The sequence below is a fragment of the Dermochelys coriacea genome, chromosome 11 (genome assembly GCF_009764565.3).
Source record: "Dermochelys coriacea isolate rDerCor1 chromosome 11, rDerCor1.pri.v4, whole genome shotgun sequence".
Taxonomy (NCBI): domain Eukaryota; kingdom Metazoa; phylum Chordata; order Testudines; family Dermochelyidae; genus Dermochelys; species Dermochelys coriacea.
In genome coordinates, this window is record NC_050078.2 from 33,141,307 (window position 1) to 33,157,354 (window position 16,048).

A 16,048-nucleotide genomic window follows, 5' to 3' on the forward strand; every position below is an offset into this window, starting at 1 on the left:
TTAGTGGTACACTTTAGAAAGAAATCTGGATGAACGAGCACAACTTCTCTTGAAGTTCCTGAGACATGCACATTGCAGAGCCTGTTCTGCCATCCTCCCATGTGGTAAGGCATGTGCTCCTTCCCAGCACCCTACCAGTTCTGCTATAAGCTATTGAGGAAAGATAAGGCCAGGTCCCAGCTCTTCTAGACCAACCAGCAGTGGAGCTAGGAGAAAGCAGTGTTTGCATACCCAATAGCATTTAGCATTTTACATGTAAGGGTACACAAGGCAGGAGGTCTTTTGTGGCCCCATCCCCTTCCCTACCTGTTATAAACTGGGGACAATCCAGCCATAAGAATGTACATGTGTAATCTGAGACTATTGGAAATCTCAATGTCTTTTAACAGTGTATTATGGGGAGGTGTGATCTGGGTGTGATAATAGTGCTGAGGCCATCTATACCGCCATCCCGAACAGAGTAGTATTTGCTAATACCTACTTGTTCTGTTTTAGCCTCCCCTTTCATGATATTTTTCTTTCTCCCTAGTAAAACTGCTTTGACCTGAGCAGAATGTAGCAGAAACAATAAAAACTGGAATTCTTGAATGATATTTAGAAGAGGTTTGGGATAATTCATTACCCAACCTTGTGACTGAACTGTGGCCCTTCCTCAGTTCCTCCTTTCTGAAGCTTTGCAGTCCCAAAGGAGGGCAGGGAGTGCAGTACATCCCACTAACTATAAAGTAAGAGGGGTGGAAAGAAGTAACTAAGGGTGGGGACATGTGAGATGGGAAGAATATAATAGACAGACAAGAAAAAAAAAAAAAAAAAAAGAGGTTGACCTGATGTCCAGGAAACTAGTAGCTACTTAAATCAAAGTACTGAGGTTCAATAGCGAGGTACATACCTACATGATTTATTAATCTTGACTTATTCAACCTTGGGTTTACAGTGGCTGATGTACAAGGGGCCTACAACATTAACTTTCTCAAGGGGCCAGAAGTCAGCCAATGCCACCCCAAAGTGAGCAATTTGACTTGGCTTCAGTTTTATTACAAACATTTATGCATGTTTTGTAGATGATGTATACTCCTACAGGGATTCAACTGCCTAGGCAAGGTGTTTTGAAATTCCAGGAATTGTTGAGCACATTTTCCTGATGTCTGTCCAGATTCATGTGGTGATATATAGGGAAGAGTTATCTTTAACAATAAATAAATATATTCACTGACATGAGATCACAAGAAAAAATGAAAGTCCCTAAGCTGGACAAAATAGATGATGGTGTCGCACAGTTCAATCATAATTTATTCTTCTGTGAAGTGGCTACTTTATCCACATAAAGCAAAGCAGAGTTGTGCCACAATCAAGTAGAATGTTTGTTCATACAACTGTGCATAAAAACTGAATCCTTCAGAAAAGCTAATACTGTATTCTCTACATAGTAAATACCTGTGTTTTAAGTATGTATTTTAAATACCCTAAACCAGGGGTGGCCAATCTGTGGCTCTGGAGCCACATGTGATTCTTCAGAAGTTAATATGTGGCTCCTTGTATAGGTACCGACTCCAGGGCTGGAGCTACAGGTGCCAACTTTTGAATGTGCCGAGGGGTGCTCACTGCTCAACCCCTGGTTCTGCCACAGGCCCTGCCCCCACTCCACCCCTTTCCGCGCCCTCCCCCGAGTCTGCCATGCCCTCGCTCCTCACCCTGTCCCCCCAGAGCCTCCTGCACGCCATGAAACAGGTGATCGGGAGGTGCAGGGAGGGAGGGGGAGGCGCTGCCAGTGGGTGGGAGGCGCTGGGAGCGGGATGGGGGAGCTGATGGGGGGCTGCTGACGTATTACATGGCTCTTTGGCAAAGTACATTGGTAAATTCTGGCTCCTTCTCAGGGTCAGGTTGGCCACCCCTGCCCTAGATGGATGAAAATACAAAGAGAGACATGATACACACATAAACAGAACTTCTACAGATATAGAGTTCGTATAACATAAGAAGAAAAAATTTCTACTCTAAGAAATATCTGAACGTGTTCTCTTATAAAATACTTAGCTCAAAGCTCCTTCTTAACTAGACAACTATAATTTCAGAGCTGAACTTGGGACATACTGAGCACCTGAAACCTGAGGAAGTCAATGAGAGTTGTAGATTTTCAGTACCTCCTAGGATCAGACCCTCAACTCTCAAAAAAAGCTACTGTAAAGTACTATGTACGACTAAGAATGAATCCACTAACAACAGGCAATGCTCCAGAGTGTAGTAAAAATTATTTCACCTAGATTTATGTTACTACTCCTCGGATCAAAGACTTTACTTTTTAAAAAGTGGATACCTGCGGTCCATCTCTGGCTTCATAGAAGTCACCCACTCCTATTTTTGCACTGAAGCTGAAATTGTCCCTTGAGATATCCATTATTCCATTTCTGCTGAGATACTGAAAAAATCACATATTTTTCCACTTCAGGTTTTAAATAATTACAACCCAGCTTTGATGTACAGCTAACGTCAGGAGTCAAATGTTTTGCACATTCAATCAAAGGATATGCCTCTATAGGAGGTCAATTTAGAAACAGGTTAAGGTACATTAGCCTCACATCACAAGACATTTTGTATCAAGGAACTTAATTTGAGGAAGAAGTGCACTTTTTTATTGTACACATGCTTAATGGTACCAGAATGCATACAAATTTAAAAAAAAGTATGTACCTTTACTACTTCGGGATACTGTCTCAGTTTCTTTCCACACGGTGCATAATATGCTACTTCTCCTTGAAGGCGACCACCAAAATTCCTTATTCGTGTTTCTCTTTGCCAGCTGCAGTAATAGTAAATATAGGTGTGTGTTAACACTCATTTCTTGAACTAATTTATAAACATTAATTTATTAATTTTACATTAAAGTCAAGAGACAAATATATACAGTGATTAAGGCAGAAACGTGACCAGGCAAAAATGACATTGTATTAGGTTATGTTATCAAATTTTTTTTTTTTTTTAATACATTTTAGCATTGTAGTGCACACAAAGTTCTGGGAAAGTGAGCAGATTCTATTCTGGCTCATGAATCGTTAACAGAACTACTAATGAATCTTCAGTTGCAAAACAATTAAGCAACACATCTTTACATTTGCAAATAAGCAAATTTGTTTTGGAAATAATTGAGAGACAATACATAGGAAGGCTGGAATTTTCAAAGGGAACAGAAAGTGTCACTGCAAGTCAAAGGAGTGCTTAAGTCGGAGAGTCTCTTTGAAAATTCTATGTCAAATACTACAATGCCCTTTTTTAAAACAAATGACCATTCACTTTATGAAACACTATATGCAATCACTTCCCAAATGCCGTTCAAGTAAATATAAAACATACCCATACTCTAAAGGAATACGCAACTCTCGTTCATCTGTTACTCTTCGCCTTTTTGAAGTACCTTAAATAGAGTTTAATTGATTAACATTGGAAAGCAATGAGATGACAGAGAATCAGTTTACTGAAAACATGTATTCCATTACTCAGATCCCCAAACCAGAAGAGCAAATGCATTTTATCCATCATGTATACAACCACACCAACTGAATGAAAATTATTTGTACCCGCTACTTTTTCCACTAGGCTCTCTCCAGTCAAAGACTTCTGAGATGTGAGTATAGTAGAACCTCAGAGTTATGAACACCAGAGTTATGAACTGATCAGTCAACTACACACACCTCAGTTGGAACTGAAAGTACACAATTGGATAGCAGCAGAGACACAGACACACAGACACAGACAAAAAGAGCAAATATAGTACAGGACTGTGCTAAATGTAAACTACTAATAAAAATAAAGGGAAAGCAGCATTTCTCTTCTGCACGGTAAAGTTTTAAAGCTGTATTAAGTCAATGTTCAGCTGTCAACTTTTGAAGAACAATCATAACTTTTTTTTCCAGAGTTACAAACATTTTAGTTACAAACAACCTCCACTCCCAAGGTGTTCGCAACTCTGAGGTTCTACTGTACCTCCTCTGCAGTATGCAATGAAAATTGGGCATCCTTGCAATGAAGAGATGTCAAATTTATCAGAAACTAAAGTATATATAGTCTTATTTACATTTATTTCATATGTCCTTTCTCACTGAGTACCAGCTTTGGGCAAAAAAATAAATACATGGACACTGCTTTCTAAGAGTGTGCACTTTTGATGCAAGTAAACTAAAGACAGAGGAGCAGTGGAGACTGGATACAGGAAAGCAAGGTGAAACACATCTTTTAGGTGACTGACTAATAATATGATGGACAAAAAATAACCTTTGATTCCACAATGGTAGATCTGAGTAGGCAGAAAGTATTATACCATATACATATACTAAAGAAAACATTTAACATAAAACGTGTATCAACTCCATATATAAACAAACCATAGACAAACATGGACATGCCAATTTTTTGCACCGTGTGTAAACTTAGTTATTAAATAAAACTAGTGCCAGCCAATCAGACTGCTGAAGAGCAATATAAACTTCAGGGGATCAGAATTCAGGTTATTCATAAGATACAGTAAATCTTTATAAACTATAAAACCAATAAGCTTGCATCTCACTGAAAGAGAAAAATAAAAATACGTCATTTCAAAGCAAATCTGCATAATAGCAAACAACTTTTCGTTAATGGTTAAGCAAGCAACTCTTATTTCACTGCACTCTAAATATTAGGATAAATTGGTTTCTGATTCAACATCCCTATTTAAAAAACAAAACAAAAACATGTATTTTCATGAGACGTATGTAGCACTTTGCTAATTAGCAGCCAAGAGACTCATTTTGATAATTATTGAATATTATGAATTAGCAAGTAAGGGAATGACCATTTACGCAAAAAAAAAAGTTAAAGATAATACAACACCAAGTGTACTTAAAATTTACTTATTTAAAAGTGTGTCAAAAATGTATTAATAAATGGTCTATTGTGAATTTTGCAAAAATAATGGAACTGGTAATACTACATCTCACTACAGTCAATACTCCTCATGTGAAGAGTGGTGAGATGGGCAGTTTTTGGTGCAGTTTACACTATGTAGATTGGCAAGGTTCTACTGTAACTGGAACAGAAAAATATTACTGCCTAGGTCTTGTACCGTAGACCTCAAAGTACTTTAGAAAGGAGATCAGTATCATTATTTCCATTCTACAGATGGAGAATGTGAGGCACAGGGAGATGAAGTGATTTGTCCGAAGTCCAGAACAGAACCCAGACACCCTGAGCCCCAGTCGAGTGCTCTATCCACCAGTTGTCACATTGCTTCCCAGAATGCTTACAGAGAGTAATGATCACCCCAGATGTTTTGAATATAAATGCCACATAAAGGTCATATGAATTGACCTTAGCATTCAGGTCCTGGTCCTGAAAGGTGCTGAGTACCCACAACTCTGACTTCAGTGGAAGTTGCAGGTGATCAGTGCCTCTATGGATCAGGCAAAGAAGAGGAAGGTCAGTATCCAATTGCAACATTGGACATTATCGACACTGTTACCTTGATTACACTTTTTGAAATACATTTATGAGACACACTTCTCAGACACTACACTTTGCTATATAAAAGACAGTAAGATACCACAGTGTATACTTGGAGTAAGTGTAGAAGAAGGTGTCCCAAGAAAAACTGGTGACTGGGATTCAGGACATAAGGCAGCAGGAGCAGAGCTTGGAGTCTTTACTACTTGGAGATTAAGTGGCGTAGAGTGAGCTGTGAGACTGATGGAAGAGCTTTTCACAGAGGAAGTTGTTTTATTCAGTTTCAGTGGCATTTTCTCTCCCTCAGTATCGGTATCAGATTCATCTTGATCTTTGTCATCCTCATCATCATCTTCAGACCCTTCTGTATCTGACTCTGAATTACTGTCAGACTCTGGGAAAAACAGGAACAAGTACAGGTTACAACCAGACAACCAACAGCACACTGAGAATTGTTCATTATAGCTTTTTGACACTCTAGCACTCCTCAAGTCTGTGGATACATTAATTAACAAATGTTTTAGTATCATTACAAGATCATCGGGAATTTACCCAACTGTTGACATGACTGGAAGCAGTACAGAACAAAGTAACTCAAGGACTTGTGGGAGATGTGTTTCTTCATACAAAATTTAGAATAAAATCTTTAATTTTTTTATAAAGAAAAGTCAAATAATAACCTGATTGACTATCATCAGAATCCTCATCATCTTCATCATCGTCTTCATCATCATCATCATCATCATCCTCTTCATTTGAATCATCCGAGTCTTTACTACTTGGAATGTCAGAATCTGTTCCTCTAAATTGTTCCACTAAAGATTTTGAAGAATGAAGGCGGTGCTGTGTTTTCACTGCTGTTATTGCATTATTGCTGACTGCTTTTTCCTTTCCCAGACCAGGTAACACAGGAGAGGTAGAGGGCATAACAGATGTCCTGTTACCAGGTGTTTTTTTCCCACATGAACTTACATTTCCTAGTGAAGAAAAAGGGGCACTGCTAGAAGTAGCTATGTTTTCATTTATCTTGGGCTGGGATTTAGATTTGGTTGTAAGTGCTAGAGGTGCTTCCTGGATGACACTCTGAATTACTCCATTGGGTTGGTGATTACTTAAAAGTGCATTTGTCAAGAATGGATTAGAATGATTGTTTTCTAGAGATGTATGTTTCTGATGAGCTGGTAAACTAGAACTTGGTTTTGGACTTGACAAAGCTGTGATAATCTTCTTCAGGTTCTTAGATGATTCTTGTTTCTTTAATTGTGCTGGGAATGTCTGTTTATACTGTTCCTGTAGAAACAGAGAGGCAACACAATAAAAAAAAAAAAGACTGCATCTCACAGGGAAAATTATATTCGTTTAGCCCTCACCATTTGCATCCACAAAAAGCACTTTTAGTAGGCGGGAGGATAGGTAGCACGAGAGCTGGGTAGATGACCAGGTATCAAGTCTAGACTATACCTAGATTTTTCATGATAAATCAAATAAAGGAAGATGGCTGACCCAGGGATTCAAAATATTAAGCTGATGGGAGTAATGGTGCAAGCTTTTGAAGCTTCTACTTCAGTCTGGAGAGCTATTTTCACTCTTATCACCTGCTACAGTTATAACTGGAAAATTAGAGTTTACCTCTTATGAAAACAAGTCAATAGGAAAAAAATAACATGAAACAGGACATGCCCAGTGTAGCGTTTATAAGATTTCCATAGCAATTAAAGTAAAAATCCTGGTTTTCTTATTGACACCCAGTAAAAGTCATACAAGTGGATGCAAATCAAATTGTTAGGCAATTCATAAATCTTGAACAATAAATATAACACAGAATACAAAATAATAATGGCTACTAAAAATAACAGGAGATTGAAAGAAGATGGCTGGAATAGCAAAATTCGACACAGGAATCAATAAGAATATGTTGAACCACTGGGATCATTCCAAAAGTGTTATGCTAGAACACCAGGTTGTTGTTATAGAGACCAGCAGTGGCTGAAAATGCTCAAAGGCAGCATAATTACCCCTTAATTAGGGGAACAAGGATGCTCTTGAAGTCACTCAACAACAACCCTTTTGGAGTGCATGGAGCGGGACTGACAGGCTCCAAAGGGAATCCCATTCCATCCATTTTAAACCAGAATTAAATCCTTATCAGGGATACAACAAATCGGGAAGTTTATAACCTTTATAATGCAGCAAACTGAAGTCCTTCCAGATGCACTTACATTGTCTTTAGCGTCTTTTTTTTTTTTTTTTTTAAAAGATATTATGGTATTTCAGACTCCTTAGAATTCTGAGATGCCAAGATAGAAGATACGAAAAAAATATTGCCTCACTTTTCTTAGGCCTGGTCTAAACAACAAGCCTATATTGGCATAACTACATTGCTTGGGGGGAGCATGAAAAATCCACACCCTTGAGTGATGTAGTTATACCGACCTAACCCTCCATGTAGACAGAGCTTCTCCCGCCAACATATGTACTGCCTCTCGGGGAGGTGGATTAACTATGCTAATGGGAAAGCTCTTCTCCCTTCGGCATAGAGCATCTTCATTAAAGCGCTGCAGCTGTGCCAGTGCAGCATTTTAAATGTAGACTTGCCCTTAGTGGATGTCAAACTTTAAACATTGCCTTAAAACATGAGTTTCTATTGTTTTATTATTAGTATCACGGTCCTTTCCCCCTCCCCCCATAGGTCAATGTTTGAAAGCCCTACTGGAGCTTGAAGAATCTCCCAAGTTTTTGCCTTTGCTAATTTTTCAAGGGTCCCTCAATGCAAAAATCCAACCCAATGATTAAGGACTGGAGACTACTCCCAGGAGAGCCAAACATTTTTTGGGCTGCCTTAAGAAAATATCCATGTCATAGCCCCCATTAGTTAAGGACAATGATTTCAGGTGAGACTAACGCTAACACACTACATTATTCTTGCATTGCTGTCTTAGTGCTAAATTATGGCTTCCCCCCATTACACTGGTGAGCATTCACACAAATAGTCTCACTGGAATCAATGGCTACTTGTGGAACTAAGGGCCAGATTTTTTAAAGGTATTCAGGACCTAAAAATATACATAAGTAACTAGTGGTATTTTTAAAATGCCATAGCCACTAACTTCTATTGATATCAATGAGGGCTAACATTTGTTAAAGCTACTAGATATCTAACTCCCACGGACATCAATAGAAGTTAGTGGCCTATACACTTTAAAAATCCCACTTGGCACGTATCTACATCTCTAGGCACCCAAATATCTTTAAAATCTGGCCCTAAGAGCTTACCAGTATGAGCACTGGTTGCACAATATGGGCCATAGTGACTTACTGTAAACCTTGTGTTGCACTTTCATTGGCATTCTACTGACATTCAATGGACTTGTAAGACACCAGTGTCTGCAGAATATGAAACTAATCAACCTTGAAACCAAGTATTTTCTGAGAAGCAACTACCGTGGATACTTCATGAACATGTTAGGATATGAGTTGATTTTTCCAAGCTGTTTGTTTCAGAATACTAAAAGGCACTGCTAATTTACACTACGCACTCAGGAAAATAAAACCTTTTACCTGAAGTTTAAGATTAGCTGTTCTAAAAGGCAACCAGATAAAGTTAAAAGTGATATTAGTGCTCAACCACAAAGATAACCTTAACTAATAATCATCATTCAAAAATCCACATAGATTTTTTTTTAATTATGCCAAGATTAAGTCCTGTGTAATTTAAAACAACAAATATAATTCTCCCCCAAAACCCTGATTTTATAACAAGGGGCTTGAGAAACATAATGCTATAATTTGTTAAGAGGGACATGCATATAGACACTATGGCTGTAGAACAAAGTCAAGTACTACTAAACCAGTAATTTCTACTCACCCGTTTTGATCTTACATCACTGGTTAAAGGGCTAGATTCTTCAGAGGTATTTTTATTCCCTGCTTTCAGTAGATCAGGAGAAGGAACTATACGTTTTAAATAAGTTTCCTTTTTGGCTTGATTTACCAAAGACAAAGGTTTCACACTGGTCACCAATCCCGTAGACTGTATTACACTTGTGTGTTTGTTCACAGATTCCTCCTTTGCCTGAGAACTTTGGAAAATAAAGGGAAGCTGCTGTGACAAAACCTGAGGCTGCTTCTGCTGGGATTGGAATGACGAGGGAGTCTGGGAATCAGACACAAGAGGTATCTGCTGGTGTGTTCTCTTTTCCTGGGACTTTTCATGCGTTTTTTGTCCATCTGCTTTCACGTCTGTTACACCACTATGCATTAGCACCTGTAAAATATATTTTACAAAATTGTATAGATTACACTAGCTCATTAAATATTTAAGATGACAAAACATTTTATATAATTAATCTCCATAAAGCAACTACGATTTCCTCAAAACAAGGTAACACATTTATTTTAAAATAATCTTACAATATATTTGATTGCTTGATCTTTTCCCTATAGAAAGTCACTGTTTAACATAAAAACAAGGCCAAAAAAATCAGTTTTGAAATGTATTCTTGATTATAAACCTAATGGAACGGTAAATTTCTTACCTGTTCATTTCCTTTCTCCTACCAACTTCCCCCACAATTTTGATATGTATGGGCTATTCCACTTCTGTCTGCAGTTTTCCAAGGCAGTTCAAAACTGTAACAGTCTCTGTGCTAGCCATGCCCCCTTCTCCGACCTGCTGCCAGATGATTCATTCCAAAAATGAGTAAAAACTTCACAGAAGAAGATAAGTAAGAATAACTTCAAAGCCAACCAATAAACTATGTATAGTAGGCTGTAGCCTACAGGCATAACTATCAACATTAAACATTGTCCCTTGGCTTGGAAGCCAGCCAGGGAGGATAGAACTGTGGGAGACACTGTAGCAGAAAGGAAATCATCAAGTAAGAAATTTACCATTCCGCAAGCTCAGCCTATCTCACAATTCTGATATAGATATAGATAGGAAGCAGTGAACAGCACACAGACGTAGGGAGGGATAGGAAATACAGAATGAGATAAGGAAGAGCCATTGGAATTAACTGGCAATGCTATTACTGAATCCCTGCATGCAGCACCTTACTGCCAAAGGAGGCTTCTGCAGAAGACATTAAGTCCACTTTGTAGTGTCTAATAAAGATGTTAACCAGTGAAGACTACTTTACTACCCTGCAGATCTCTTGCAGTAGAAGCACAAGCTCTTTCCGCCACAAAGTCGCCACAGACCTTCTGGAGTGTGCCTTGATTAAGTCTGGAACAGGATCACCTGATGCGCTATATGCCTTTATGATGCATAGCTTGATCCATCTACCTAGTAATAACTTAGATACCTGAGCCCTTGGCACTTCAGATGAAAAGTGACAAACAAGGAGCCCGATCTTCTTGTCAATTAGGTGCACTTGATATAGATCTTCAGTGCTCATATAGAAGAGGTAATAGCAGTAGCGCCACACTGGCCAAAAGACCTGGTTTTCTAATCTGATAGCACTGAAATTGGAATTCCCACTGCAGCTACCAGTGAGACCAGACATCATTTACCCAGGCCCATTTCTTCATCCAGACCATTTACAACTCACAACATGGTTATTGAAAGGAAAGCATTAGCTTGCACTGAGGTGATCTTCCAAAGTGATTGGAACTGTACTTTCCTCCAGCCGAGCTTCAACATTTAAGGCCTACTCCTCCGTCTGGACTAGGTTTTGCTCATGGTGTCAAGAATGCAACAAAAATCCCAAGGATCCTGGTTTTCCAGTTATCCTGGACTTGCTTTATGAAGGGATTTCAGCCCACCACAATATTGCCAGGTGTCAACAGAGTGTCATATTCACAAGATCTTCTGGTTCCTTGACAGAGAACCCTCAGGTATCCAAATTTCTCAGAGCAGCCACACTGGCTAAACCAATATTTCCTAAGTGGAACCTACCACTAGTGTTAAAGGCCCTAACCACACATTTTTTGAGCCACTGACATCAATATCTCCATTTTACCTATCCATCAAAACCTGTTTTCTGGTCACTATTATATCTGCTAGATGAGTTTCTGAACCTGGCAGCTTTATTCCCATTGTGTGTTCCATGACAACAAAGTGGTGCTAAGAATCTCAGAATCATTCTTGCCCAAGGTGAATCTATCTTTCCATGCCTTCATTCTGACCAAAGCGACAGCACCCAACAGAAAAGCTGTTACAAACTTGAAATAAGACTTTCTCACCTCATCTTCTGGATCACCTTTCTTAGAAGTGGAAAAAGTGGAAATGCATATTGCAGAACTTCTGGCCTTCTGTGTGAAAGAGCATTTATTCCCAGGGAGGATTTGGGGTTTTTTTCCCTTGTGAAGTTCTTGGACTGCTTTGTGTTCTTGTGACTGGCGAATAAGTTAATTGCCAGAAGTCTGAACTTCTGAAAATCGGAGTGAGGATTTCCTGATTCTGGCACCATTCTGAGTTGTTGACTGCATCTCCTGTGCTGAGTCCTCTTTACTCATTTCATTATCTCCATCACTTCCTCATGCAGAGTTAACACTCCTTCTTCCATCTTGGTTACTGATATATGCCACAGTGGTCATGTTGCTCAACTGGACCAGAACATGTTTGCTCTCTACATAGTTCTGGAACTTCCACAGGGCTAGCTTGACAGCTCTGAGGTCGAATAAGTTGATTTTCTTTTTCCTCTCCTTGAAGTTTCTGGTACCTTGCACTGTCCTGTGCCCCAGATGCGTCCCCCTCTCATCAGGCTGGTATTGATTGTGAGTACCTGTGGGTCTGGAAGGCATATGGGAAGACCCTTGTGGATGTACCATGGGATTGTCCATCATCTGATAGTGTTCAGCACCTGGCTTGGTACCCCTACCTGATCTTGCATGCGTTCTGGTGAATGGTTCCATACTTTCAGAAGAAAGGCCCGAAGGCACCTGATATGGGACCTTTCCCAACAGGTGGCTCCTATACAAGAAACCAAGAGGTCCAGTTGCTGTGGACAATGAGCTATGGTCAGCCTTGCATACTTTACCAACATGGATATCAGGTTCTGGATCTTGGCGAATTTGTCCAGCGATGGGTAAAACTTTGCCACAGAAGTGTCTATTTCCATTGCTGGGTGAATTCTCTGCGTGGAGCAAGTCAAGGAGCTCTTCTCGATGTTTATCACAAATCTGTGCGCTTGAAGCAGTTCCAGCATCCAGATTGTGGCACTGTGTGCTACTGCTTGGGTCAGAGCCTTGATCAACATGTTGTTTAGGAAGGGATACAAGCGAGTACCCTACGACCTGAGTATGGCTATTACTACCTCCAACATCTTGGTAAAGACCTTGGAGGACAATAAGAGGCTGAATGGGAACATTTGGTACTGATAGCAGGCCATGCAAATCTCAGCAGTCTACAGTGGCATGGTCAGATGGGAACACCTGCTAGATGTTACTTGCTAGGGTGGAATCTCGTTTTCTTCATCCATGTTGAGCTGCTTGAAATCCAGAACAGCTGTGAATCCCACCCACACCTATTTCCCCTCCATCCCAAAGCTCTTCTGGACGATGAAGAAAATGAAATAGTCCTAAGAATCTTTCTTCTGAGGAAACCCTCTTGGTCCTATGGCCAGGAGATTTGAGATTTCATTTGACACCAGCTTACATTTGACAAAGTTGCTCAAGATGGGGATTGGCTGAAGATGGGATGGAGTAGGGACCTTTGTTTGAGGGAGATTCTGTGATTCAATACATCTTTCACCCACTTGCTTATGGTTGATCAAGACCATATTTTTTGAGAAGGGAGAAATTCGGCCTTCTAGATGCAGTTCTCAGTGGCTGCACATTCATTTGTTATGTTGGGCTTGTAGAGGCTGTGGATCCAGCTCTTGATTTTTCACCCAATCCCTGGTTCCAGGTTTTTCCTCGATACACCTGTTGTCTTTCCTCTGGTACTTTTGTATGGACGACGGATGAAAGGTGCATTTTTTTCAAGTTCCTGGGTTTGTAGTCCCATCTCAGAGCACTAAGTGGGATGGGAAAGGATTGTTTGAGTTTCGCAGTGCTTTCTACCACTATTTTGTCTAGCTTTCCCCCAAAGAGGAGAGAACCTCTGACTTCAGATGAACCCAGAATTTGTTTAGAATGAGCATCAACCTTCCATGGGCCTCTGGCTGCTGAGCTGGATGCCATGGCTTTGCTGAAAATCTCACTGTATCCATTTTGGCATCTGCCATGAAGGCTGCTGCTTGGAAAATCTTAAGCGTGCACTGGAATTCATTGCCCTCTAGCACCTGCTCAGGTTGGATCTGGATCATGGCTGCAACCTTTCTGCACACTGTTTCAAACATTTTAAGCGGAAAAAAACCTTTGTATTTTTTCCATGTCCTGCTCAGAACCTGAAGCTGAGCATTCCCCTTCCTCAGTAGAGACGGAGGCGTCTGAGTCAGAGAACAAATACCTCCTCATTTTTTGTTGGGTTTTTTTTGGTGGGGGATTAATACTATCTCCTTTCTTTTTTGCTCTTTTTGAATTTTTTAGTTTTTTAGCCCTCTTTCCAGATGTTGCCATTCCGCTGTGGCTTGGGCTGACCTTTTATGGCTTGCTTTATGCAGTGCCTTGAGCCCTCCAGATAAATCTTCCTCCATGCCCTCCCCCTCAGAGTCCCACTCTCCCAACCTGGGAAATGGGGTTTCATTGCCAGAGTTCCCTCATTCTAGCTCTGAGTACAAGCACTGCTTCTCTCCCTAGGGAGCTTAGAGGGAGACCTGGAGCCCTTTACAGGTTTTTTCTTTCTGGTCCTGTTCTGCCCTGGGACTTCCCCCTTGGACTGGCTGGTTGAAGTCCTCCTAGTCATTGGAATCTCTCCCTGCTCTGCTTTGTGTCTACAGATTGAGCTTTTCTGTGTTGGAGTGGTGCTTTCTTGGCAAGTGGGGGTGGGACCTGAAGTGCTATCCAACTCACAGCCTATGCGCTTGCAGTAGAAGGGCTGGCTGGCTCAGAACTGGCAGAGCACAATTCGCCATCTGAAGAGCCTGTAAAAGCTGCCTTGCAGAAAACCAGTTGGATTTAGCTTGATGTTAGCATGACAGCTCTGCCATACGAGGGACAGAGGAATCCCACAGGGAGACACTGAAATGCCAGTTCTGGGTGGCTGAGACCATCCCACGGCTCAATGCCTGATCCAGAAGAGGGAAAAGAAAGACAGGTCGCTTACTTTTGCTACTGTCTGGAAAAAAACAACCACCTCCTGTCAAAGAAAATTTGGGAGCAAAGTGAACCTCCACTTGACTGCTGCCACAGAGGCAGAAGATCAGACAGCAGGCTAGAGAAGAGGATCTGGCTAACACGAAGCTGTGCTACAGCTTTGAATTGCCTCTGGAAACTGCAGACAAGAGGGGAATAGCCCATATGCATTAGAATTGTGGGAATAGAATATTGAGATTCCCATCCTGCTTTACTGGGTTTGGGTAGGGTAAAGGATACACTAAGAAAAGAGCAGCTATGAACAGAATGCAGTATCCATGGTGACATACAGTTCCACTAAACTTTACAGCACGAAGTACTTAATTTGTCTTTACATATATTATATATTTTCCAGTTTATAATAAAAATTACCTCCAGGTCAGGCATTTCCTAGAAATTAACAACCAGCTGAGTTAAAAGGCGCTTTTTACCTTGAGCAAGCCATTAGGAAATGCTCTTCCCTGCCAAGTATTAATTCTTAAACAATGCCTCAGCTGGTACAAATATGAATTTAATTTTTCAAGAATAACTTTCAGTAACAAGATTGCTAGCTGTACAATCACTATACAGCTATCATACCTTATTCTTGTTTTTATGTTGTGCTTCGTTCTCTGAATCAGAATCATCATCTTCACTTTCTTCAATGCTTTGATCTTCCTCCTCCTCCTCCTCCTCCTCATCTTCTTCTAGATCATCTGAGTCACTACTACTAATGCCTTCACTTGAGGTGTCTGAAGAGGAGCCTGAATCACTATCACTATTGCTGGAGCTTTCTACTGCTTTCTTTCTTGGTTTCTACAGAGAAGATAAAAACTTTATTAATGGTAATCTTTAATTTGTTACATCATCCATCTCTTCTTGACATGGTCTTATCTGTTTTGACTAATATTATCAGCAATTCTCTAGCGCACCTTATTCTTCTGATGTTCTTCAGAAAGAAGAAAGAGGAACTATAAAGTGAATAAATTAACCACATCTGGTGACCTGTATCCCACTGAACGTGAGAAAACAATGTCATCAATTTTAAGGACAATATGAGAGATTCTTTGTGTAACTGCCAAATTCAGGCCTAGATAATTGGGTGACTATACAGAGAGTGTGTGTTCTAACAAGCCTGAAAACAATAAAACCTACAATAAGCTCCATCAAGATATTTCAATAATCATGCTGTGACAATCTGGTTAATCTGTCTTTGTACAACGTATTAATTTTGTTTGATATTGTGACCCCTCTATGTTGTCTGTTGTCTGTTGTCTGCAAACTCTATTTTGAACGCGGGGCTGGTTGCCTTCTCACTTCCACGTTGGACTTAAATGTCGAGGGGTGCTGAAGGGAAGTGGGGGGAGGGGGCAAGGAATGGCACCTACAAGTCTGTCTTTGAAAGGGACAGAAGTTAAGGGCT

General features: G+C 40.3%; 1 protein-coding gene across 1 annotated transcript in view; it reads right to left on the bottom strand.

The window, feature by feature from the left end:
* The window catches only part of BAZ2B (bromodomain adjacent to zinc finger domain 2B), a 181,806-nt gene that overhangs the window by 97,207 nt on the left and 68,551 nt on the right, over positions 1 to 16,048 (bottom strand). The window contains 7 exon segments of the mRNA XM_038422039.2: positions 2,315 to 2,416; positions 2,689 to 2,797; positions 3,349 to 3,409; positions 5,570 to 5,863; positions 6,150 to 6,759; positions 9,335 to 9,733; positions 15,226 to 15,441. Of these exon segments, the coding sequence (XP_038277967.1) occupies positions 2,315 to 2,416; positions 2,689 to 2,797; positions 3,349 to 3,409; positions 5,570 to 5,863; positions 6,150 to 6,759; positions 9,335 to 9,733; positions 15,226 to 15,441 (1,791 nt within the window).